Source organism: Muntiacus reevesi, chromosome 3 (assembly GCF_963930625.1).
Source record: "Muntiacus reevesi chromosome 3, mMunRee1.1, whole genome shotgun sequence".
In the NCBI taxonomy this organism is placed as follows: Eukaryota; Metazoa; Chordata; class Mammalia; order Artiodactyla; family Cervidae; genus Muntiacus; species Muntiacus reevesi.
In genome coordinates this window covers 186,456,289-186,484,057 of record NC_089251.1, presented here as the reverse complement: position 1 = coordinate 186,484,057, position 27,769 = coordinate 186,456,289, and the positions used below count along the sequence as shown (strand labels likewise).

The 27,769-nt window shown below is 42.3% G+C and overlaps 1 protein-coding gene across 1 annotated transcript in view; it reads right to left on the bottom strand.

The window, feature by feature from the left end:
* The window catches only part of SLC2A12 (solute carrier family 2 member 12), a 58,222-nt gene that overhangs the window by 2,210 nt on the left and 28,243 nt on the right, over positions 1-27,769 (bottom strand). Inside the window, exons 3-4 of the mRNA XM_065931314.1 lie at positions 14,263-14,385; positions 11,894-12,026 (exon numbers count right to left, since the gene is read on the bottom strand). Of these exons, the coding sequence (XP_065787386.1) occupies positions 11,894-12,026; positions 14,263-14,385 (256 nt within the window). The remainder of the gene's footprint in view (positions 1-11,893; positions 12,027-14,262; positions 14,386-27,769) is intronic.

Genomic DNA, 27,769 nt, shown 5'->3' with positions numbered 1-27,769 from the left:
GAAAATGTCATTCTTAATTTACAGTATTTTGGGGCGGGGGGTGTGCAGGCTATCATTTTTTAAAATCACCCCGGGGCTTTAATGCTTTAGCTGTGCAAAAAAGACCAATGTTTATTGCAAAGTTTCCATGTGTCATGAAATTCCAGGCACCACAAACCTTTGATCAATCTCATGCAAGGGTAAGGTGGGGTGTCTTCTCAGAACAACCATGGCATTCCTGTCTGCAAGGAAGGATCCCAAGGGTAGTCTTACATAGAATGAGTGGAGATTACAACCCAGATCCTCTGATTTTTTTTCCCCCTTTTCTCAGACTGGTTATCAATATGCCTATATTTGTGTCTACACATTCTGCTTTCTGCATTATCCTTTTGCTCCTGCTTTAACAAATTCATTTCTACAAGATTATTTCCATCAGCATAGAAACATGCTCTAGTATTTTATGTTTACTTTTAAAAAGACCACCTTCGAACTTTTCTCTCTCCTTAAATATACTGTCCTATGGTTTATGCAGTTCGTTGAGTGGCTACAACATTCCAGGTGTTGTGTGGTTGGAGTAGATAAAGACCTTGCTTTCAAGGATCTTACACCTTAACAAAGCCACATAAGCATGTGACTTCAACTAGTAAGAGTGCTAATGAGAAAAGTCAACAAGGAAAGCGGGAAAGAATGACTTAGTGGGGACTTTATCATACTGCTGGCGTCTCCAAAGATGAGGTGACATTTGATCAGAAACTGGAGTGAAGTTAGGGAGGAAACTATGGGAAGGACTGCAACTGAGGACCATTTACGGAAAGTCCAGTGTGGCCAGAACATAGTGAGTACGTGAATGACAGAGGTGAGGCTGGAGGGGTAGGCAGCAGCCATAGGTAAGAAGCATGAATTTCATTTGAAATGTAGTAGGATTTTGAGCTGAAGAATGACATTTTTAAAAGATCCATCTAGCTGCTGTATGGAGGATGGACTGCAGAAGGTGGAAGTTAAAAGAGGACTAGTTTGGAGGTTAGTCCAGATAAAAGACGGTGGCTTGGATTTAGACTAGAACTGGTAGAAAGTGTATATTCGTATGTTCACAGCTAACAAGACTGACTGATAGTGTAAGGAATAGCATGGATGAATCCTAAGCCTCTGGCCTCAGAAGCACTCTTGGCCTCAGAGGTTCCCCCAAGCAAAAAAACTTGTGGAGGAAATATGAGAAGGGCGGTCAGTGGTACTGGGAATCCAGAGTTCTGTGTAGGTCATGTTAAATTAGAGATGCCTATGGACATTGTAACCGAAGATGTCAAGTAGACAGATTTGGGAATTGAAAATCAGGTAAAAGGTCAGAGACCAGAGAAAATCATTTGTGAATCATCAATTTATGGATGGCTTATAAAGCCAGGGGAATACACCCAAGAAGTGAGTGTAGAAGGAGATCAAGGATTCAGCCCTAGGCATTATGGTATTTGGAGGGAGGAAGGAAGGAAGGACGGAAGGGGAAATAGAGGAGACCAAGGAGTTACTGATGAGGGAGGAAAGCCAAGAAAATACAATATTCTAGAGGAAAAGGAAAAGTGTTTAAAGATAGGGAGTGTGAAGAACTGGACACATACTGCTAGAGTCACATAACAGGAACATAACGGGTTTGGTAACAGAAGTCATGGGGAGTGAGAAGGCAGGAAAGAAAGCCTGAGCAGAGTAAGTTCAATAAAGAGTGAGAGGGAAGGATGTGGAGACAACAAACATAAATACCCTGTAACTGAACAGTGGGGGCAAGGGTGGTACCTGAGGGGAACTGGAGATTTGAGGTCTAGGGAGGTATTTTGTTTAGGATGGGAAGTACTGTAGCTCTGTGTGAGTGTGTGTGTGTATTGATAATCCCATAGACGGGGGAGATTGATGACATACTCAAGACAAATGGAAGAATTGACCTTTATACCAAGGCGAAGAAAATGGGCATCGATGTAGGTAGTTTAGTAGATGGCATAGAGCATGAGGTGAGCTATTTCTCTCTCTCTCTCTCTCTCTCTCTCTTTTTTTTTTTTTTTTTTTTTTTGTGAACTAAAAGGCCAAGACCATCAGCAGGGGGTGAGGAAGTGGGACGGAATGCTGGAGGTTTGACAGGTGACAGAGTGTGAGGTCGCCATCTAGGACAGTAGGAAAACCAACTGCAGTAGGACATTCCTGAAAACCTATTTGAGATTTACGTTCAGCAATTTAAAACTGAACTTACCTAGCACAGTTGGCTATTTTCTCCAGCCATGTGTAGTTCCTCGGATGCAGGGGAAAAACAGGCTAAAAATAGACTTAATCAGAGCTGAGATTTGCCTGAACGATGAAGGGAGAGGGGATAGGGTAAACGGAGGGCTGGTGCATGGAATCTAACGTGAGAAAGGAGTGAGTGATGAAGTGGATTCCCAGTCCTGGTGGGTGTTTGAGAGAGCGAGCTGCAGAGTGGTCCGAGGGTGAGTGGGAGGCTTGTGAAAGGAGCAGTGATGGGTTAAGACAGTCGAGACCATGATCGTCCTGTTTGTTCCCACTCCCAGCAAAACTGAACTAGCTGACATCTTCACACACTTCCACGCTCAAGCCTCCTCGGTCACCCCTGTCCTCCCAACCCCACGGAAACTGTACCCAACAACCCGCAGTCAGCACCCCGCCCCCCCCCCCCCCCCCCCCGCACTTGGCCACGCAGCAGCATTTAACATCATTTGCTGCCGCCTTCCCACAGCACTCCTCCTGGCTTCAGTAATTCCATATTTTCCGGGCTCCTCTCCAGCCCCACTGTTGGCTCCTTTTCGGCGCTTTCCACGCTCACTCTCCCCTGCTTGTTCTCTAAATGTTGGCATTAACTAGGGCTTGGTCCTGGACCTCATTCTCTTTTCTCTGCTCTCTGACTAGATGACCTCATCTGGTTCCATAACCTGCATACCATTTACTCCCAAATCTGACCCAGACTCTGCATGTCTCCAGAATCTCACACTTACATATCCAGCTGCCAATGAATACACATCCAGCTGATGTCAAATGGACATCTCTATAATATTCCCAGCTCTGAAACCAAGTTCTCTTTCAGGCTCCATTTTACCATCCATGCAGCTTCTCAAGCTAAAAATTTAGTTATTATTCTGACTATTTCATTGCTGTGGTTTAGTTGCTCAGTCATGTCCAACTCTTTTGCAACTTCAGGGACTGTAGCTGCCAGGGTCCTCTGTCCATGGGATTTCCCAGGTAAGAATACTGGAGTGGGTTGCCATTTCCCTCTCCAGGGGATCTGGCCAACCCAGGGACTGAACCCACATCTCCTGCATTGCAGGTGGATTCTTTTAACGCTGAGCCACTGGAGAAGCCCCACTACTTCATTACCTTACTCCTAGATCCAATTCATTCATTCATCCATTCATTTTCAATAATGTGCTTCAATTATATGCAAAGAAATTATTCCAGGTGCTGGGAAACTACAGTGAACTAAGTATACAAAAACTAGGGCAGAGACCCTGAGTCTTGAGCATTTCTTGGTGTGTTTGGGATACAGCAGAATGACCTATACAGCTGATGAGAGTGAAAGCGGGGAAGAGTGGTAGGCTCTATAGAACCGTATGGGCCTGAATACACATTGGAAGGACTGATGTTGAAGCTGAAGCTCCAATACTTTGGCCACCTGATGCGAAAAGCTAACTCATTTGAAAAGACCCTGATGCTGGGAAAGATTGAAGGCAGGAGGAGAAGGGGATGACAGAGAATGAGATGGTTGGATGGCATCACTGATTCACTGGACGTGAACTTGAGCAGACTCCGGGAGATGGTAAAGCACAGGGAGGCTGAGTGTGCTGCAGTCCGTGGGGTCGCAAAGAGCCAGACGTGACTTAGCAACTGAACAACACGGGCCATCAAAGCTGCTAGAAGAGTTGAGCAAAGGAATGGCTTGATCACATTTAAAGGGGTCACTGGTTGCTGTGCTGAAAACACTGGAGGGGATGGAGTCTGAAAACAGGACCAGTCAGGTGGGTCTCAGGTGGCTCAGTGGGTAAAGAATCCGCCTGCAATGCAAGAGATGAAGGTAGATGTGGATTCGATCCCCGAGTCGGGAAGATCCCCTGGAGGAGGGCATGGCAATCCATTCCAGTATTCTTGCCTGGAGAATCCCAGTGGACAAGGAGCCTGGTGGGCTATAGTCCATAGGGTCTCAGAGAGTTGGACACGACTGAAGTGAATGAGCATGCACAGGTGGTCACTGCGGTAACACAGGAGAGGGCATGGTGACTCAGACCAGGGGAAGCACAGCGAAGATGGCCAGGTTCTAGGTGTATTTTGAAATAAGAACCAACACTATATTCTGAAAGATCGAACATGGAGTGGGAGGGAAGGAGAGGGAAGACTCAAAGATCTGTGGCCAGAGCAAGTAGAAGGATAAGGTGGACATCAAGTGAGGTGGATGTCTGTGAGTGGAGTAGGTTTGGGGGACATCAGGATTGAATTTGGACCATGCTCAGTTTGAAAGATTTGTTAGACATTTGAAAAAAGGTGTAGAGCAAAGACTTGAATAGACAAGACTTGAATTCAGGAGAGATGTTGAAGCTAGAGGTATAAGTGTTGACATCAGTGGCATATGAATAGTATAAAGGCCATGGCTTTAAGATCAATGAGCCAGGGAAGGATAGACAGGTGATCAGAGGATGAAGCCCCAGAGCTCGCCAACTTTAAGACAGTGAAACATGAGGCAGATCCAGCAGAGGATGCTGAGAAGAAGCAAGTGGTAGAAGACAACCGGGAGATTGGTCCCTGAAGGCAGTGAAGCAAGTGTCTCGGGAAGGAGGGCATGCTCACCCCAGTCCATGCTGGCGGTGGTCACTATGCCAGCCATTAAGATGCTGACCGAGAACTGACCACTGGGTTGAGCAATGTGGAGTAACCTGGATGTTAAAAGGAACAATGTCAGTGGATAGTGGCCATAAAAGTCTGCTCACCGGAGCAGGTTCATGAGAGACTAGGAAGAGAGGAATTGCTCACGGGGAATAGAGACAACTCTGGAAGAACTTTACTATAAATGATGGCAAAGAAAACATGAAAATAAATGAAAGCAGAGCAAAACCTAAGGAGGAAAATGGAACCAAAAGACTTTTTTTTAAGGGAGGGCAGGGGGCAATCACAGAAGATTTTTCTGCTGATGAGAAGTAAAGATCCAGGAGAGAAGGAAGATATGGATGGGGTGGACCAAGAGTCCTGCTGGGGAATGTTCTGGAAAGGGGAAGGAAGGGAAGAGGGGTTGAAGTGGTCACCTTCATATAGCAATGAGTTAAAGGTAGAACCTGGGAAAGGAAATGGCAACCCACTCCAGTATTCTTGCCTGGAAAATCCCATGGATGGAGGAGCCTGGGAGGCTGCAGTCCATGGGGTTGCAAAGAGTCAGACATGACTGAGCAACTTCACTTTCCCTTTTCAGAACCTGGAGGGATGGTACTATATTTGGATACAGAGGATGGGATGTGGGTGAAGTGAAAGGTTAGGGAAGTTTCCTTTCTGATTGTGTTCATTTCTTCCGTGAAGTCAGAAGCAGAGGCTTCGCAGGTGGCTCAGTGGTAGAGAATCCGCCTGCCAATGCAGGAGACACAAGAGACCCAGGTTCAATCCCTGGGTTAGGAAGATCCCCTGGAGAAGGAAATGGCAACCCACTCCAGTTTTCTTGCCTGGAGAATTCCATGGAGAAAGGAGCCTTGTGGGCTACAGACCACGGGGTCACAAAAGAGTCATACACAACTGAATGAATAGGCATGCATGCTTCCATGAAGTCAGAAGCAAGGCTGTCCGCAGGAATGAGGAGGGCTAAGGAGGCGGGCTTCCCTCATAGCCCGGTTGGTAAAGAATCTTCCTGCAGTGCAGGAGACCCAGGTTCAATTCCTGGGTCGGGAAGATCCCCTGGAGAAGGAAATGGCAACCCACTCCAGTACTCTTATCCAGAATCCCATAGATGGAGGAGCCTGACAGGCTACAATCCACGGGGTCACAAGAGTTGGACATGACTTAGGGACTAAACCACCACCACCAAGGAGGTGGGGAGTCCCTAGAGAGGGGAGTTGGTGTTGAGCAGATGTCTAGGAGAGGCAGTTCATAGACCATGGCCGTGGGCAATCGCCAGGCAGCGTGGGAGGGGCCCTGGAGGTCATGAGGGGATTGAACCCGGGCCGCCCTGTGCTCACGTGCTTTCTCTGCCGTCTGCGGCTCTGTGCCTGCAGACACTAGTGTGGTGCACCCTAAAGTAAACCAGGCCACGTCACTTCCCTGCTTAAAGTACCTGGTAGCTTCTCATTGCACTTAGGATGAAATCCACACTCAGTCTGTGACGCTCTACGCATCCACTTCCACTGACTTTCTCACTGAATCTCACAGATTGCAGCCTCCTCCTGGGCATCCTTCAGTTCTTAGAAGAGGTGAAGTATGTTACTGTAGCCTTTGCACCAGCTGTTTTCTCTGCATGAATTCTCTTTCCCTCTCTCTTTGCAGGACTGACTATTAGCACTCAATTTATATCTGAAACGTTATCTTTCAGGATACCTTCTCAGATCACCAAGCCAAAGTACCCACCCAACACACACACACACACACACACACACACACACACACACACACACACACACACACACATTTACTATCTTAATTCTTAGGGCACTTTGCTCACTGGTTAATGTTATAGCACCTAAAGCAGTGTGTGGCATGGAACAGATGCTCGGTAAATATTCAGCGAATAAATGAATTTGTGTGAATGAGTGAAGGAATGGCCACATAAAATTAGCTGCTAAAAGTGAAAAATAATCTAAGCCTCAGAGCTAAAATATTTACAAAACATTAACTTGGGTTTCTCTAATTGCCTCCACTTAAGCTGAGGAAAAGAATGAAAGTCACAGCAGAAATAGCACATATGGCAAATGTCCCATTTTGTGTTTGTAGCTGGCAGGGCACGGGTTCAAAATAAAATCCTTTCAAATTACATTATTAGTGAGATCTCTTCTGACCTCTGCGCTGAGTCATTGTTTATCTTACAAAAAATTTAACAACTTTGGAAGAAGATGTGTTTTCTCAGCCTTGTAGAAACAGAAGGAAAAGAAACCAGCTCTAAATATGAGAAACGAAAATATTAAGAGGAATGGAGTATCAAATTTGAAGTTAATTCGATATAATAAGTAGTATTATTGCTTAGAAAATCATTGGACATAACATCTGAACTCTGTGTTTCCCTGGTGACAAAAATTGATTCTTTGTTTCATTAACTCCCAAGTTCAGAAAGACTTTCTTAGCTCAGCTGTAACCTTCCTTCATCTTCAAGTTCTCTTCAATTTTCAAGTCCTCTCAAGTTCCCTGGGGCTTTCTGCTGCCCGATGTTCACTTAGCTAGTTCGATAAATTTTCAATAAAATTTTATTTCTATTTTTGTCTCCACCATTTCCCTCCAGGGAACCTTGTTTAACACACATATTTCATACATAACTTTGGCCAATGTACACCATTCAGGCTGCTTACTTCTCAATTTTTAAAGCACTGGCCAATCTGCTGCTTCAAGCTAAGACTTGTCCCAGGCTCTTTGGTGTTGTAGAAATCAGTTAACCAAGATTTCTGAAAGCAACTGTTTCCTTTCTGCCCTCAGGTACTGGGCTTCCCTGCAAGAATGCAACCCGGGTGGATACTGCTGCTTGCTGCTGCTAGAAATGAATTCAAAATGCAGAACTGTTTTGCCAACTCATCTTTTGTACACACCTGTGCCATTATTTATATCTGTTCTCCATCAACCTCCTGGCACAAGAAGAGTCTGCCTTTGGCTTTTGGATCTGTCCTAATTTGCGATTTAAAACTTTCTTGGAGAGGGTCTGTATTTAAGTTTGAGTAATTGTGTGACTCAAAAGGAACAGAAATGTGATTCTTTCAAAGACATTTCATAATGCAGAGTTTTGCTAATTTAGACGGATTTCTTCCCTACCCTGAATTCTAATGCATACATTTTGTTGAATTTTAGCCACCCAAATCACTATGTTCTTATGAATGCCTTATTGTGGAGGTCTACTGGATAGAAAGACTGGCTTTTCTTAAGTTTTGTCTTCAAACTTTCATTTGGTTTGAAATTTGATACATTCTGACAGTCCCATATGAAAAAGAAAGATCTAAAATTTCTTAACTTTAATTCATTGAGAACATTCTGCTTTAAGACTTTAAAAGAGTGTGATAAGGAGTGATGCATAGCCTTGTTCAGTTCATTCATTACTGCTTTCTCCCTACTTCAATTTTTTAAATTAGTACTGCTCACCAGAATTGTAATGAACCCTTACCTTTAAAGGAATTCTCTTCCCCAATACATGTGACCTTCCTTTGCACTTGCCAACACAGTGTATTGCAATGGTCTGTTTTCTGGTCTGCCTCTTCAAATAAGGAAGTTATGCACTCTGGATATCTTCAGTTCTTTCCTAATACAGTGTCTAGTCCATAGTAGATCATCAACAAAGAGCTGAATGAGTAATCTCTGCACTTGTGGGAAGGGAGCAGAATGGTGAAGCCCATTCATCTCCCTTTTCAGATCACATACCTCTTCCTCCTCTCGTTGCACAGACTGTTAGGTCATAGATTAAATCTCATCCTATGATCCACAGATCAAAACCTGTTATGCTTTATACTGCTGTCTGCAATTTAATACCCACATACAATGAAGTCAGCATTGGATCGACAGGCCACATGGTGGATATTTTTCAGTCATCCACTAGGAATCAATTTTAATTGAGGTACTGTAGAAGTTACATAAGGAAGATAATGGGTCGAGACCATCCCTGGAAACCAAAATTTTATAACCTCCTTTAGGAAGTGAAACCACAAGAATTTTAGCTAGGGCATCATAAAAAGAAAATAGGACTAGAAAATCTTGAAGATCCAGGAGAAACGAATACTATCCAGGACTAGGGTTACTCAAGGCTTTGAAGATGAAGATTTGGCCTTAAGGCAAAAGAATGTAGGGCTAAGATATCAAAGAATACTATCATGTAGGAGTAGAAGGAGAAAGAAGGAATTAAGAGTTGATGAGGTAGGAGAAGAAGACCCAGGGGGAAAAATTGTTTCTTAGGAGGTAAAAGGGTTTCCCAGGTGGCACTAGTGGTAAAGAATCCACTTGGAATGCAGGAGGAGTAAGAGATGCGGGTTCAATCTCTGGGTTGGGAAGATCCCTTGGAGAAGGAAATGGCACTCCACTCCAGTATTCTTGCTTAGAGAATCCCTTGGACAGAGGAGCCTTGCGGGCTACAGTCCATAGTGTTGCGAAGTGTTGGACACGACTGAAGTGACTTAGCATGCATGCAGGAGGTAAGACTTTGAAGAAACAGTAGGCATGGGACTTCCCTCACAGTCCAGTGGCAAAGATTCTGCGCTCTCAATGCAGGGGGCCTGGGTTCAATCCCTGCTTAGGGAACTAGCAGAGAAGGCAATGGCAGCCCACTGCAGTGCTCTTGCCTGGAAAATCCCATGGACGGAGGGGCCTGGTGGGCTGCAGTCCATGGGGTCGCCGAGTCAGACACAACTGTGCGACTTCACTTTCACTTTTCACTTTCATGCACTGGAGAAGAAAATGGCAATGCACTCCAGTATTCTTGCCTGGAGAATCCCAGGGACGTGGGAGCCTGGTGGGCTGCCGTCTATGGGGTCACACAGAGTCAGACACGACTGAGGGACTTAGCAGCAGCAGGGAACTAGATCCCACATGCTGCAATTAAGACCTGGTGCAGTCAAATAAATACATGACTTTTTTTTTTTAAAAAAAAAAGAAAGAATAGATGTGATAGGTTAAATGTGGCAAGCAAACAAACAAAAGACCTTTGCCCGTCATTTCATCAAGACATAAGTCAATCTCTATGTGAATCTGAGCTGGCCTTAGGACTTGTACTGACAATAGAAAGTGATGGAAGTGATGTAGCGTGACTTCCAAAATGGAATCCTCATGGAACCTTGCAGCTTCTGCCTCCACTACCTGGGAATGCTGCCCAGAGTCTGACAGGTGAGGAAGCCACAGTAGCCTCTTGGAGGATGAGGCCACCCAAAGAGAACTGAAACGCCCCTCTGTGTCAGCATCTTCCACCAACTGCCCTTCCTGCTGATGCTGGAGTCGCATGACTGAGCCCAGGTGAAATGAGCAGGGGCCCCACCCAGCAGCCAAACCAAAGAATCATGGGAAAAAGCAACTAGTGTATTTCAAGCCACTACATCTGGGGAGAAGGTTTTATATCTAAACAGACCACTGATGTGAAACAAGCTCTTAGGGAAGGATGAGAAGTAAAGGGTGACCATCAAAGGTGGATGTCAACAGGGTCCTAGCAGCTCAGTTCTGGAAAAGGCCTGCATCTGGCAGACGTGTTTCCAGTCTACAGATGAATGCATTGCGTTACTAAGGTCTGAAGATATTCCTTTTGTAAATCATGTATGTGTAATTAATTGTCTTGTTCAGATTCTGCGCTCACCAAGAAATCCAGTTGTTTGACTTTAACTTGTATAAAGCCAGACAATTCTCTGACCAGGCCAAGGGGATATCTGGCTTTCATGACAATTATATTTTTTGTAAGTGAATAATTTTCATTTTCATTGAATACTTAAAAAAATAAGGCCTTATCTGCATCAAAAATTAGCCTTACAGTTATATTTATGTTAAATTAAGAGAAAAGTTTTTCTGCTTACTAAAATGAAATGTCTTTAAAATGTAAGCCTTTTTTTGTTTCTTTGTTTTTGCCTGCCACCACTCAGCTTGTGGGATTTTAGTTCCCCAACCAGGGATTGAACCCAGGCCCTAGCAGTGAGAGCACCGAGTCCTAATTGCTGAATGACCAGAGAATTACCTGTAAAACATTTTAAAGTATATAAAGTACAAAGTAAAAATCGTCCATGCTCCTACTCACCTAGTAATAATGATAATAAATAATTGTTATATAATATTATTAAACCGGGATTAAAAACTCAGTCTATATACTTGTTCACTCAGTCTATATACTTGTTCACATGTATCAGTTCACCTATCAAGTTTACTCTTCCTTTGGACAAAAGTTGAAGAACCACTGTGCTTACAAATTTCTTTAGCCATCATAACATTTCTCTCTAGTGTATTGGAAGTATTTTTAGAAGAAAATCAAACTGTAAATATGTGTTTTCCTCCTGTTATATTAAAGCCTAAGAACTCGTATTCCTGCATCTCAAGTAGAATGATTAAATGCTAGGAAGAGTAGCAAGTTCCCTCTCATGCCTGGCCCCTGCGCACTGATCGCCTCCTCCCCCAGGCCAGTTTCATCACTCAGAGCTGTGAGTTCTGCTCCTAAAGAAAACAGGGGTTTCTACAGCCCACTACTGTGTTAAATTGTTCAAGCAATCTCTCCATGTGAGTTTTATTTAACCAGTGTTCTAATTGCCTATTCATGTAGGAAACTCTTCGTCTTGCATAACATACTTTGTGCCATATTTGGAATAACTCTAGACATTTTAGCCCAAGAGTTTTCCTGGTAATTTTAGCCTTAATGGGTATTTAAGGCTTCAAGGGACCTACCAGTGTGATACAGGCAGAAGGCTGAGGCCCACTGTTTAGCACAGGGTGAGCATGTCATTCCGGGACCAATCTGAAACCCCAAACAAAAAAACCACTCCTGTGATGGGGAGGCACAGAGATGGGAGAGCTTCTTCAATCATTACTGAAAAGAGCTTTGGAAGACAAGAAAACTGTGCTTATTCCAAATTCTTAGGTGAATTATGCAAATTAAACATATAGCAGAGAAACTAGAATTATTTTTTGAGATATGGTTCCCCACCAAAGCATACGTCCTAAAATAATTTCAGATATTATCATTTCATTGTATATAAAAGCTGAATTTTTGAGCTAAGAGTGCTTTTCAGAGAGCAACGCACACAGTACTCACTCTTTTGCCAGCTCCTTTGAAATTTGTTCCAAAGAGCATCCTTTTGTTTCAGGTATAAACACAGTAACAAAAACTAGGGATGCTAGACTCATGATTGTATATATAAAGCACACCCACGGCAGGCCAATGAGATCTGGCGGAGACAAAAGAAACCGGTTAGAGATGCATTTTGTGTTGCTTCCATCCCATTTGTGGATAGACGCTTCTAGAGCACATATAAAAACATATGTATTTTCAAACACGCCAGTAGAGCCAGGGAAATAGCAATCACAAATTAAAAATATAGCCAGCATCTGAAAGGTTCATTTTCACAAACAACCCCAGCTTTCTCTGGTGAAGTGAATAACAGTCTTGTAAGGATCACAGTTTAAATCCAATGCCATTTTCTTGGTGAACATACTTTTTGTTTTCAAAATGGTAATAGACATGTTCATTGCAAAGCAAACAAACAACAGAATCTCGAATAACACAGAAACACATAAGGCTGAAAGTAAGCTATCCTCAAACAACACACAAATACGCAAAGCAGAAAGTAAGCTCTCTCCTCTCTCCTAACGCTCTACAGTTCCTCTCTGGGGAATCACTGCTGTAGCAGTTTGGTTTCTATTTGGTCGACATTTGTAAAGACATTTATACAAATAGACTCTTCTTGGAATAAGCTCCCCCTTCTTTACTCTGACTTGAATAAATCACTTCATGTTGGCAGTATTTCATTTTAGTAGCTGGCACTGTATTTGCAATGCTGCTTCCTGGATTCAGAGGGAAAAAAAGTGATAATGGTTTGAAGGAAGGATATTAACTTGCTAAGAAGCATCAGCAAGAAGCAGGATCCTCCAGGCTTTGATGGATCTCATCTGCTAACCGAGTTTTTCCTCTGGCGGCTTCTTGCCAAAGGTACTGTCTCTCTGCAGTACTGACCGAGGTCCAGGCAAGATGGCTAGTGACAGGTGGCCTCCGATGCACTTGAGTCTGCCCTTGCGTTGTGGCGCCCAGTGCATAGCAGAAAGTCCAGTGTCGCCAGGAGCAGAGAGGAGGAGCCTGGCTCAGACCAGCCACAGGCTGAACCAGGGCAGACAGCCCTCAGTGGCCACAAATCACAGCTAGTCAGTCGGGAACACTGACCGAGCAGCTTTGTGAGAAGGCAGTTTGGTAACAGCAGAGTGGAAGGATCCACACATATTAAGCACTTGTAGGCTAGCTGTGCTGAGGTAGGTTTAGAAGGAAAACAAGCCCGGTACCGCAGTCTTCCTGGCGATTTTAATTAAAGTCTGCTCTCTCTCGCCTTTCTTGCTGCTGGGGCATCTTTTCCCCCAAGTGAATACTACTAAAGAGCTTAAAGATTTGGTCCTCCTTCCCTCTCTGGGGCATAAAATCAGAAAAGTAGAAGGTGGGGGAGGAAAAAAAGGCTCATCTCATCAAACTTATCCCCTTTTCTGTCTGAGTACTTAACAGTGGCAGGGAGCTCACCACTTCTAAAGATGGGGACTTCATTGTGAATCAGCCTTGTCTGTTTCAAACATACTCCTCCCTCTTTTCTAAAGCCAGGCCTCCCTTCTGGGAATTTGGGTTCAGAGGCTCTGTTCTGTTCTCTGCATCAGCCTTCCTCATCCCTTCTTCATGACATGCCTCAAATATTTGAACGCATCCCTTCCTGAGCAGCCTCTTAGCCAAGTCAAACACCCCGAGCTCCCGCAACTGTTCTTCGAGGACCATAGGTCATATGTCCATGTCATCCAGGGTGCCCTCCTAGGGGGACCCACTGGAACTCTCTAAAAATATTTCACTCAGAGCTGAAAGCAATACCCAGCTGTACTAGGACCGCAGGAGGCTATGTCTGTGTCTCCAGAACATTCTTCTTTTATGGGCACAGCTGACATTGCCCTAAAAGTCAGTGTGGGGAGGGAGGAAACATGGAGGTGAAACCTGTAAATTATGAGATATACCAATCAACTGTAAATCAGTTATTTGAACTGTGATTCAAATAAAGTATAAAAAATAATTATAAGGAAGGATGTGAACCCAGATTGGATACTTGATACCAAGGGATTACTATTTGTGTCTTTTTTTAGGGGTGAAAATGCTATTGTAGTCACAGTGTTTAAATGTCTTATCTTTTAGAGGTCCCTGCTGAAACTTTAGAGACATTTTTGGAACATGACATAAGCTAATTTGGGGGCAGAACAAGTGGGGTCATGAATGAATTAAGGATTCATAACTTTAAATTGGGTGGTTGCTACATCAGGTTCACTGCCATCCTCTTTACTTTTGAGCACTTAAAAATGTTGACAAGAAAGTGTTTTTCAGGTGATGTACTTCCCTAACACCTGTCCTAAGAGCATAAAAGGCCTTAGGGAAAAGCAAGTTCTTACCCGTCACCGTCAAAAATGTCAGCGAGATGAGGAGATTGATGCCCCAGTTCATGCTGGAAGTTAGGGCCATGGCACGTCCTCGAATTCCACCAGGAAAAATCTCGCTCAGCACCAACCAGGGCACTGGAAGAAAGTGAAAAGTGGATGGGGAACAGCAAAACGGAGGAAAATCCACTGAAGCTGACAGCCCGCTCACTGACCTCTGTGAGATCTGTGCTTGCAAGGCCATGGCCTTCCACATGAGGAAGGAGGAGGGATGTGCTTTCTTCTCTCTCCAGTCAACTGAGAAACTGAGGGAGCTTGACAAGGGTCCCTGGAAGGAGGGGGAGCCACATAAAGGGCTGGGGCAGGTGACACTGAGCTGGGAACTGCAGACGGGAAGTGCAGTGGCTGGGGCCCTGCCCACCACAGGAGGCAGCTCGGAGCCCTCTGCCAAGCACACAGCCAGATGCTGGCTCTACCCACTCTCCTCTGGTTCCTATCCTGTAATCTCCTCTGCCCCTAAGCTTGGAGAAGTTCACCATCACCGCTAACAGAGCCGGGAGAGTGCAGGAGGAGACAGGCTCCACTCCCTCCCTCCACTCAGGCAAGCGGCAAGCTGGGTGGAGAGAAGCTCTCAATTAAACAGAGTTCCAGGATTTGATCTGATATCAAATATTTGACTTTCTGAAAGGAGACTCTTCTTGACACAAGGACTGATCTGAGAACTTCTTGTGATCTCAGAGTGACACAGACCCCTAGAGGACCTGCCTGATGATGTTCTGCTCACAGCCCATCAAATCCAGTTTGCCTAAGAGCTACAAGTTCTTTCAATGGACGCAGCCCTTTATAAACCTTGTATCACTGGATCGCTCGCTGAATCCCTCCCCATTAGAGACTAACATTACTCTTCCCCTCTTTTATTTTTTTATTTTTATTTTCTTACTTTTCCCCTCTTTTAAAGGAGAGGAAAGTGAGGTTGAAAGGAGTTCATAATTTGCCAAGGTCCCAACACTGCCTTCCCAGGTGGCGCTATTGGTAAAGAAATCGCCTGTCAATGCAGGAGACATGAGAGATGCAGGTTCAATCCCTGGATAGGGAAGATCCCCTGGAGGAGGGCATGCAACCCACTCCAGTGTTATTGCCTGGAAAATTGCATGCTCAGAGGAGCCTGGCGGGCTACAGTCCACGGGGTCACAAAGAGTTGGGCATGATTGAGCAACTAGACACTAACAGATCGCAGAGGTGGCATGGAGCCCAGACCGTCTCTGGATCTCATGCTTTTTCATCTCAGTGCTCTCTTGGGCGTGGCTCAATAAATATTTGTTAATGAACATGTAGATAAGGTGTATAAGCACTTCTGATTCTGAAGAAAGAAGGGCTTAGGAGTTGCCCCAGGCCTGGCTCAGTGCTGGCTCAGTCACCTTGTGTTGCAAACCCAGTGTTTATACACAGATCAGCTGCATTGTCCACCCCCAGAGGAAGTAACAAGAGGCTGAGAAGGGCCCCCCTTGACTAGCAATCACTCAGGCTGCCTGTGCCAGAATCATGGAGCTGTCACCTGGGTCTCTGACTGAAGATTTACCTCTCAAGGCAGGATCACACTCTGTAGAGAGAACATCTGCTCAAAGTAAATTTGCTGTTTCAAAGAAAAATATTTAAATTACAGAAGAGGGCTGCAAACACATATTTTTTTTCCCTTGATTATTTGCTCCAAGTGAATCTACGTCCGGTTACCTTGAGGGTATGGAAGAGAATCGCAAGCATAGGAACATGATTATTGTTGTTCTAATTAATAAGGAATTCCAAGATAACACTCCAGAGCCCTGCTCTCCACTCTGTACCCCAAAGTCCTCCACCAGGTTTCTGCAGATTATATCCTTGGAGACCAGGGCAAAGATCAGGTAACTTTGCCCTGAGCATTGCAAGACTGGGGATCTGGCTCTGAGAAGAATGAGAGGTGCGTAATGCTGGTGAAGCCTTTGTAACAAGGCTGTCCTTGAGCAAATACAAGATAAAAGTAGGTAAGTTCACTTTGTTGAAGACAAATCATCCATGCCACAGGCCAGTCCCCCGGGCTCCTTCCTGCCATGGGTATTTGATGCAGGTAGGGGTCCTGCTTTCGAACTGTGGTGTTGGAGAAGACTCTTGAGAATCCCTTGGACTGCAAGGAGATCAAATCAGTTAATCCTAAAGGAAATCAACCCTGAATATTCATTGGAAGGACTGATGCTGAAGCTGAAGCTCTAAAACTTTCGCTAACTCTTGCAAAGAGCCCACTTATTGGAAAAGACCCTGATGCTGGGAAACATTGAAGGCAGGAAGAAAAGGGGACGATAGAGGATGAGATGGCTGGATGACATCACCGACTTGATGGACCTAAGTTTGAGCAAGCTCTGGGAATTGGTGATGGACAGGGAAGCCTGGTGTGCTGCAGTTCATGGGGTCTCAAAGGCTCAGACACAACTTAGCAACTGAACAACAAAGACAATGATAAAATAGCTTTAACAGATCTCAGAATCATAAACAGTACAGGTTTTCAGATCCATAGAGAGTGAAATAAAAATCTGAAAGTGCTATTTGCAGCAAGATGGAACTTACTGAAGGGGTAAAGTCCCTCCATGGCAGTCTTGGGTGCAAGACGGTGCCAGAATTTTATGTCTCCACGTTCTCTGGCAAAGGGCTGTGAGTACCCAGAGCAGAGGGAATGGGGAAGCTGTTTCAGTTCATAAGTAAAGAGCAAAGAGGTATAAACTATCACAGGAAGTTAACATATTGATATTTAATAATAGGTGGAAGTTTGTTTGTTTTTTTAATCCCAAATGTTTTTCCAATGAGAGAGCCTAATTTCCCACCACCAAAAATCAAGTTATTGCCACAAGCCACAGTAAAGCGGTGGCTCTCTCTGGAGCAGTCAGAGATATAATAATTCTTCCACAGTGAGTGCAGCCATTCGCTCTAGGTGAGCAGGCCCTGCAACAATTCTCCTTGACATCTATTATTTCACCTTTTACCCTGCTCTTCCAGGACCACCTCTGCAATATGTGCCTCTATAAATGTCTGCGTGAGTCTTTAAACTCTTCTCCAGGTTACAAGGATTGCGGAAATTTTGGACTTGCTGGGAGATGCTTGTCCACAAATACTGAGACTCGTATTTCACATGGTATTCAATCACCAAGGTTGCCTGTCAGAACAGGCCTGACCCAGATGAAATCTGTGGTGTTTATGGCTGCACGGAGTGCCATAAAACGACCATGAGGGACAAACTCACTGAAGTGGCTCTGTGTGCAGCAGAGGACACACACTTGGATAAATAGTGCTAATCAGTGGAGACGGCTGAACTCCGCCATGTCAGCAGCCACGCTTATCTCCCGCTCCTCCTATATTTCTGCCACTGCTGAACGTTTTTTTTTTTCCCACTGAGGCTGTCCCTCTCTCCCTATGCTTTCAGATGTAAACCCTGCAGCATTTCAGCCATGCTTTCCATTCGGCTTGAGCATGAACCACATGCCATGGCAGCCTCAGGTCTGAAAGATTCATGGAAGGCTTGAAACGCTTACCTTACCTTGAAACTCTTAGGGAACCCCTAGCAACTTGGAGGAAGTTCTACACTTAGGCTGCAGAGTGTAGATGGAGCCAGTGTCCATCACTTCATAGGAGTGAAGCCAAATCCTACGGCTTTTACTGACTTTGCAGGCAGTGTGCAGCAGACCCAGCTCTCCTCTTACTGCAAAGAGGTACTTAAAATGTGAATTTGAAAGGAAGTATGCCCATTTCCTTCCAACTAGATGTTTAAAAAAAAATTATGATCTTATAAGTTCCTTGAGTGGGAAATCTTGTCCTTTAAAAATATACTCCTCCATAAGCCACCTTTGGGCTTCCCAGGTAGCTCAGCTGGTAAAGAATTCGCCTGCAATGCAGGAGACCCTGGTTCGATTCCTGGGTCGGGAAGGTCCCCTGGAGAAGCGATAGGCTACCCACTCTAGTATTCTTGGGCTTCCCTGGTGGCTCAGATGGTAAAGAATCCATTTGTAATGCAGCAGACCTGGGTTCGATCCCTGGGTTGGGAAGACCCCCTGGAGAAGGACATGATAACTCACTCCAGTACTCTTGTCTGGAGAATCCCCATGGACAGAGGAATCAGGGGTCGCAAAGGGTTGGACAAGACTGAGCGACCACGCCCAGCGCAGCAAACCGCCATCCACAGCATCAGCAGTGGTACTGTAGCTTGACTTTATTTTTTCTATTCTCCCTTCTCTCAGTCTCTCTGAAGTTTGCTCACTCCTCACCGCTTTTAAAATAGATACTTTATTCAAGAATATTAACAAACCAAGAAAAGCAATCACAGAAAGCCTCAATGTTCCCCAATCTTTCTATTTTAATGATTTCTAGTCAGAATCAATCAGAAATGATTTTCTAAAATATTTTATGAGAAATTGGATTACATGGATTAATTGGGTTAAATTTTAAATCCTTAAAACATTCCAGAGTTAAAAATGGAACCCTATTGTGAGCAGGTACCAATTGGAAATAAGAACTGTGGCAGTGGTCTCCAAACTTTCATGCTTGTGTAGCCTTTAAAATAATTAGAAAAGCTAAGTACTTTCTTTCATTTATAGATCAACATCTCACTTTTTTTAACCATAAATTTAAACGACAGCAAATTATGCAATTTCAAAGATATTTTATTTATTTACTTTTGATGGCATTTAAACTCTATGTTTATAATAGTGAATATTTATATCACTCAAATAGTTCCAGTGGAATTTAAATACCATCTCTATTTGATATTCATCTTCATCCATTTAAAAATATAGCAATATGGCATTTAACATAAAGTTTACATTTTTAAATAGATGAAATGTTCTCAAGAATAATAAAAATTGATGGGGAGTTGAAAAATTTTTATAATAGCAGTGTCTCTACAATCTTTAAGTTAACAAAAAAAAATTTGTCATAATGATGTACCAGTTGATAACTTGATTAGCTCAGCCTATATGTTTGTTGAAAGCAAATTATTGGAAATATCCAGGCTTGAGAGGTATTATTATATAGCCATTAGAGTCATTTTTCCATACCACACCTACACCAATATCTCCAACTGCCTTTTTGATTAGCGTTCCTCAGGTTTTTATAATTGGGGACATATTGTCATAATAAGATTTCTGGCAGGTAATAGATGTAAACTTTCTTTTAAGTGGAAGAATAGTTATTAGTGGGAAGATAGAGAAGAAGAAACTTTAGGAAACAGATTTTTCCTAAAAATCAAGAAATTGATTTCCTTTAATGTATTATTGAAGGAAGATTCCAGAAAGTAGCCCCCAGGAGCATGCTTATCCCAATTTGCAGATCACTGAACTAGAATTCAAAATGAAAAACAAAAAAAGGAAGGAGTTACAAAAAAAGTAGTCCACTCTGGTTTACAGTATGCTGTGAAAGGTGTGCTTCACATGTAACATTTTATGTTGTACTTTTCTTATGAAAAGTACTTCAGACTTCAGTGAGAAAAGTATTATAGTTTTTAATGTTACAAGTGTTCTTTGGGAAAATGCTTAACACGTTCTGAAGAACAATAAACTAACAAGTGAATACTGTGCTTATTAAGATAGTGTTAAAACCTTTACTCTATTTCTTTAATGTCTTCACTGTCTGATATTAATACTTTTTAAGGGCATGAGACAATGATCATAGTGCAGGTCAGAGAGGAAAGTTAAACACCAACGTATCATATTATGTGAAGTTGTTGATGGCAATGTAATAAATGGTGCCATTTCTCTATGTTTAGCTGTGTTTGTGCTACAAAAATACAGTTTCAGACTCTTTGGTTCTTTGGGGAACCACTGTGCATCATCTAACTCCAAACAGAAAAATGAAATTTAATTAGCAAAGAGTACATATTTCTTTTCTTTAAGTTTTTCTTCTTTTGCTTGGATGTAAATTTAGTATAAAACCATTCAGATACTATTGTTGGTTTACTTTGCATTACTGTAATGACTAACACCAGAGGACCAAATAAATCACCACTTTAATCAAGCTAAATATCTTTTAACTTAATTAACTGGGGGGGAGGAGAAACAATATTGGTATGAATTTTGGTGATAACTGAAACAAAACTTAAAAGAAAAAAAAATATTTGGAAGATCTTAAAGGTAGACACACCTAACACAAACCCATTGCCTGAATATGACTGTATAATGGCTACATTTGATAACAAAATTCTTCTGTTTAAAGAATAATAATTTAATCAATATGCCTTTTCTCTAAAGTATGTATTATTCCATAAGAATGGTAGGAAAAAGAAAAGATTGAGCACTAAAAAAGTCTTTGACTGTGATGGTTTTGAGTATTAGAGGCCTGAAGCCTAGAAGGAAATATAAAGAATACAAAAATCTCTTTGGAAACATTTAATGTAACTCTGGTCTGCAAGCCTTTGTTCTAAACCCTGTATATCTTGGAGTCGAGCAGTTAAGTAAACTTCCAAATTAGAACCTGCTGTTCCACATCCCTGGAATTGTCATCATCTTTAACTATGCAAACATCACATGAACAATTTCTTTTAGAAGAGCTCGTTATTTAGTTATAAAATTTAGATTAAATGTTATGGCAGATGAGTCATATGCTTACTACTGATACCTATCCTCCAAAAGGCTGCTTAAACGCCATAAAACCAAACCAACAAACAAAGCTAGGATCTATAATCTTTGTGCCTTAAAAAGTTTCAATGTTTTGTTTTAAACAGAAAGTGGTCTTTTTAGAATATTTGAGTTGAAAAACAATTTTTCATGGGTCTTGCATTTCAGTATGTTTCCTGAGAAAAGGCACAGACTTTGTTCCAGACTGTCTTTCTAAGGATGTTCATATAACAAGCAGCCTTGGAAGATGGAGTGTCTCCTGTGGGCGAAAGTTTGCTTACTATTGCTTAAATTAATATCTCCCTCCAAGGGAAAAATCAGGTTGGTTTACTGTCTATTATAAAAGACTTGGGTTCCCCAAGGTTGGGGTTCCTCTCCTCTAAAATAACCCATTCTAAATGTAGGTGTCATCTATCCTGGTTCATGATGTCAAGGCATCAGGGCTTGGGGAACCATGCAAATGCTGTTAACTCTGGCTATTGCTATTGCTAAGAGTAATAAACTGTCTTTTGTCTCTGACCAGAGTCTCGTGTCTTTTGCCAAAATCTGTGAAACTAAGACAGGCTAATTTGTAAGCTTGCTAGTGGGTTCAAATATCAGCCAGTTTATAGTTCTTGAGAGCTGATTATTTGTAGCTATGGTATAAATTTTTTTTACAAAGATCTTTTATTACCATTATTAACTTTAGACTTCCCACTTACATCTGAGAAATTTTACATGATTCTTAAGCCTCAGATAATCCATTGAAATATTTCTAAAAGTTCTAACACTAATTAAGTAGGTAAAAACAACCCCCAAATACCAGACTTAGACTTTTCTATATTTCTGCTAGGAAAACCAGGAAGAAATTATCTCAACACTTTTTTGGAAAGAGTCAAGTTTTGAAACATTCAATTACTAAACCAAGGTAGGAATTATTATCCCATGATGTGGCTAATCTCAGTCTTTTTTTCCACTTCAGGAGAAGCGTTGAATCTTATATTTGGAGAACATAATAGAAATAAATATTTTCTAATACCATACATTTTTTATGCCCTTAATTTTTGTAAATTTAAGACATGAAACTTCTTAAGTCACCAAATGAATTAAGAGAGGGCTCCACATCCTCAACTGAGTAGCTTTACTCAGACATAACTTTTGGTCAAATGTGTATGAGGCTCCACACAAACCACTTTTATTTCTGATGCCCTCTATATTGATACAGATTCATGCTAGAGAAGATCAGGATATGTCAACGGCTGACTATAGAGAGACAGCACCCCTACATCACAGAAGCTGAAAGAGTTCCAAAAACTTTTTTGGACTCACCTAACAAATATTTCTTGAGCCTTTACTGTGGGCCAGGCACTAGGTTAGGCTCAAGGAAACAACAATGAACAAGACAGACTGTGTGCACCCAAGACACAGAGTCTAAATTAGTTGTGCCAACCCAGAATAATAGGGAATTGGTTATTTCTCAGCCTAAATCACACCTTTCACCAAAGCCTCAGAATTTCCTGTAACATCTGTCTGATATACCAGAAGGCTCCCTTGACCGTAGGTAATGCAGAACTGAATCATACTTCAAGCAATACATGTATTTTCTTTAGTCTTGACCTAACTGGAATGATGCTTGGAAGGGAGATGAGGAGGACCATGGCATCATAATTCAATATGGGGCCATGGAACATTTGCTATGTCTCCTGAAATGGCTTAAGCACAATGCCAGCTGAGGTCAGCGCTTGGCATTACTGGAACCATCCATCTCATGTCTAGAATTTACCCAGATGTTTAATAGCACTAATGACTAAGTGTACTGAGTCCATGCCATGCACCAGCCAAGGCACGAGGCATCCGACACGTAAACAGCTGTGTTCAAACCCACTGTTAACCTGTGAGGAGGGTCGGGGAGCTGGAGCCTGGGGAGATGGATTGACTTGTCTGGAGTCCTACAGCGTGGAGCTGCAATTCAGTGTCAGGAAGCCTGATGCCAAAGTCTGGTCTGAATTCATGCGCTTTGTTTACAACCTCTGCAGGCTTTGTTACTCTCCTCCCAAACCTCCTCCTAAACCTTGCGTGTTCCCCTTAAGGCCATTTGATCTTATCCCTGATCCTTCTTTATTTTTCTCCATCACTCTTACTTCCACTTAAATGTTGACATGTCTCTCTTCTCAAAGTTGTATTATACATCTATTTATCTTCTGTCTTATTGCCTGTCCCCACCGCGACTTCCATGCAGGGGAGGTGTGACTTTCGCTCACCCATCCCTGAGTCACCATCAATGGGTCCCATGCCCGGTGGGTCATGACTAAGCCATTGACATGTGCTGGACAAGTGAGTGACCAGATGAATCCCCACCACCTTCTGCCCCTCTCTTCTCTTCCAGGTCACTCCAAGATGCTTTCTTGCTGGAGCTCCTGCCTATTTGGAAGAAGAGATAGGGGGAGGTGATTTGGTCACCTGTCATCTAGTCTTCAGGGTAAAGTTCTGCTTGAACTTGAGAATACAAAGGCAGTTAAAGGGTAACAGTCATAATCTCATTATGGAGCTTAATATGTGACCTTGGACAAATTCCTTCAATCTGCCTTAATGAAAAGATATTAGTCATGAGATAGAAGAAGAGGTTAATTAATTAATTTATGGACATAGGAGTTTTTGGATTTTAAAAAAAAGGCCCTAATAATTGTTTTGAAAAGAACAGTCACACACATTTTTCTGAGTTACAGAGGCTATTTTAAGGAGGGCGGCTACACAAGTATTACCTCAAATGAACTCATGAGATAATGACTTTATGCTTTGGGTTTGGACTCATTTCTGCTGTACTTTTGAAGCCTAAGAAGAAGACAAATCTCTATGTGGCTCTATGTCCTCACAAAGTCAGGGATCTTTGGTTCTACCCTGAAGCTTGAACTACAATAGAAAAGTGTTCATTATTAGAAGAAACTAAAATCATCAGAATCACCCCAGAAAGAGTGGAGAGTCAAGTTAAGATTTTGAACATATTTTAAAGGGAGAGATGAGTCGTGGAAAACAGAATGTTTCATAAAGGTCTCTGATAAAAGCAGTGGGGTATATATTGTGATTTTATTTGATGGAAGAGTTTTAGTATGAGTTACAGGAGGGCAGAAGTTCTTAACCTCTATGAACCCCTGCAGCAGGCTTGTGAAACCTTGGATTCCTCCATAGAATAATATTTTAAATGTATAAAATAAAATATGAAGATTACTTGGTGGCAAATTTAAACCCCCTTCTGAATTCTAGATTCCAGAGTACCCCAATTATTCTAGACTCAGGCAAACGAAGGACCAGAAAGTGAAATAATGTAGGGCATACACTTTAGCCTAAAAATAGAAATACTTTTTGACAAAGGAAACTATGTTGTGATCTAATACAATGAAGGAATGTTGTTCTAAGCCAACCCATATTTTAAAAGATTTAATAAAGATGATTTAATCTTGCTTTTGAGTTTTCTTTGGAACAGCAAGTACTTTTCCCTTTATGCCCCTGTTGACACAAAGGATTTGCTTCTATTACAAGTAATAAGCTCTCTAAATGAAATACCTGAGCAATAATCACATCGGGTTAATAAGTTTTACAATGCATTCATGATCTGACATGAAAATTTGCTCTTAATAAAAATATTCTCTAAATTCCAAGTCATTTGTGCCAATACTCTAGAATACAATTTTGTTTATTGAATTGGAATTCTTACGGCATGGTTTCTTTGGAAAAGAAAAAATTAACTATGATATGAACATGGACATAAATGACTAACTCTTAGCAAGAAAAAAGGAGAATTATTCGGATCTCTTCTAAAACCTCTAGCAGAATTGATAGTCTCAAGCCATCAGTGTGAATTAACTGCTTAAAGGGAATGTATTCGAGCTTCTCTGGTGGCTCAGCAGTAAAGTATCCTCTTGCAATTCAGGAGACATGGGTTCGATCCCTGGGTTGGGAAGATCCCCTAGAGAAAGAAATGGCAACCCACTCCAGTATTCTTGCCTGGGGAATCCCAAGGACAGAGGAGCCTGGTGGGCTACAGTCGATGGGGTCACAAGAGTTCGACAAGACTGAATAAACCACCACCACATTCTGTTACCTACTGCTTGCCTTCTAGCTTCAGGTGTGAATATCTGAATCAGTGCTTGAAACAGCAATTACAAGTGGAAGAAATCAGGAGATGATGGGTTATTTCCCTTTCCCAAATGCAAACCTCCTTCAAACCTGAGATTCTCATCTCATTAGCTTTGCTTTTGTTCTAAGAAATGCTTGGAAAGACTCTTCTCCATGTGAGTGCAAAAAGAAGAGGTGTCAAAAAAAAAAAAAATCTGGTACTACTTTTAGATACTCTGTGTCTGAAATTCCCGAATAACTCTTCATGACTTGACAAATGCCCTAAGTGCTTCCAACTACTTGTTTCTGAGCACTGCTAACTCTCCTGCATCTTTTCTTAGAGGCCATAACAGAAAAAGATTTTTAGAACTCATGCCCAAATTGAGACAGGAGGGAAGGGGGCAGGGCACAACCTTTAGAAGAATGACAAGGCCATTGAGGGTATGATAAAGGCTGGTTAGAACAGATCAGGCCCAAAACGGCAGAAGATTGACTTTCAGTGAAACTTCGCCTCATTATATGCTCATTATAATATATTAGCATGTGCAAAATGACACATCCGCAGGCACCAGGACAGTTCTGGGGCTGACCATAAAAGGTCAGAGTGGGCAGCGGCTCAGTTCCTGGAAGTCTCAGTCCCCTTCTCCAAAATAGTTGGAATAATTCTTCCACTTATTAGTCTATGAAATTATCCAGCTCATACATACTAACCACCCCATATTTTGGGGCCTCTCACCTTCTGAGACACAGAACTCTGTCTGTGGAGTATGTTTCTCCCTAAATAAACCTGCTTTCCTATTTACTTTTCAGAGCAGATTCCTCTTGCCCACCCTCTTGTATCCTTTACAAGTGTCCTATATTAATAAACCTACTTCTTGCCTGTCACTTTGCCTCTTCCTGAATTTTTTTCTGCAGCAAGACATAAATAATCTGAGGTTCATTAAGTCCTGTGACCAGGTGTGTGGTTTCAGCTGGGAGACTGCGGGTTCAAGGCCCCTCTTAAGCCAGAAATTGTGGGTTCAAGTACCAACTGAAGTGCAGCTGGATTGGAGTCCCACCCAAAGGACTGAGGTTAGAAGACTGTGGGTCTGAGTTCCAAACTGAGGTGTGTGACTACAAGGTGATGGATTGTTCAGCAAAAGCTTGATGGTTTCAGGACATACAGGCTTTTTGTGGCAACCTAGTAACCCTAGCTTTGTTAGTACTTAGCCTACCAACTAGATATAGCTTGACACAGATAAAGAAACATAGTCCGAGATTTTCCTGTATATTCATCTTTGTTTTAAAGTTCTTTCGCTCTCCTCCTTAGAGACATGAATGGACCCCTGCATCATTTTCAAACAAGTGGTGCTAATGGTAAAGAACCTGCCTGCCAATCAGGAGAAAAAAGAGATTCAGGTTTGAGTCTGGCTCAAAATCCCCTGGAGGAGGACATGGCAACCCAGTTCAGTATTCTGTCTGGAGAATCCCGTGGACAGGGAGGCTGGTGGACTACTCTTAACACAAAGAGTCAGACAAGACTGAGCAACTTAGCACTCAGCACAACTTCAAGGGAGAGAAGGAAAAAATATGAGATGTCATGTCTTCCCTCTAAGAGCTTACAATCCAGTAACCACATTCTGGTCAATAAACCAGTAAACACTCAAAACAATACACTGTATCATTAAGGACTAAGCTGTTATCATGTGGTAACTTTCATTTATGTCATATACTACAGGATCCAAAACATATGCCTATGCGTTGGCTTCCTTGATGACTACCTATACTCTGTGATGTAGGACAGGTATTATTATGCCTAGTTCATGGATTTAGAAACAGCTTCAGAGAAAATAAATGACTCAAAATTACATAGCCAGTAGGCAGAAGAACTGAGCTTAGACCTCAAGTTTTCTGATTTCAAATTCAGGCTCTTTGTAGCTCAGAACTGAACTACTCTACATTAGAAATAACTGGTGGTTCATATGAATAAAGACCTTGAAGAAATGGAGTGATTCATAGAGGAGATAAGACTTTCACTGAGCTTTCAAGATAGGAGGGATTTGGGTAGACTAGATGTGGAAGGAAAAGAGGTCACAGCAAGTGCTTTTTATCTCCTGACCTGGGTATGCAGCAGTGGAAAATAAAAATGCACAGAGAGCAAAGTATTGCCTCATGTCACAACTCTTTGTATCCCCAGGTATCTAAATGTATTTCTATATGAATGGTACCCTGGAAGAAAAGTCTATAGACTATGATGTAAATGGTTCCCTTGGAGTCATGCATCCACGCTGAGTTGGGTGGATAATGGAGGGCCTTGAAAATCACACTTCCTTTCCTTCCAGGATGCGTGATATCATAGTAGAAAGACAATGGAATTAGGCTTCAGATAGATACCCAGAGATCTAGTCCTAAATCTATGTCATCTCAATCTCTCAGAATTTCTTGTTTCTTTTTTATAAAAGGAAAATGTAAAGTAGAGCATTTCTAGTCTTCTTTTCATCTTGAAAATGATTTGACTTTTCTGATATGGAAGAAAGTGGGAAGTCATGGAAGATTTGTGAGCTGTGGTTACATGAGGAACATGGTTGTTTAGGGAATACTGGTATGGTGGATGGATGTACGTGGAAAAGATTGGAAGGGGAAAGAACCACGAGAAGGGCTTCCCAGTAATCTCAGGATGAGACCATAAGGAATAGGTGAGGATGGCAGAAAAGGGAAGGACAATATGAACAGAGGAGTCCATTTTGAGGGAAAATCCAGGAACTTTTGATCTTTGACTCCATCGGGAAATGGTCCCAGAGCATTGGAACTGAGTGACTGGCAGA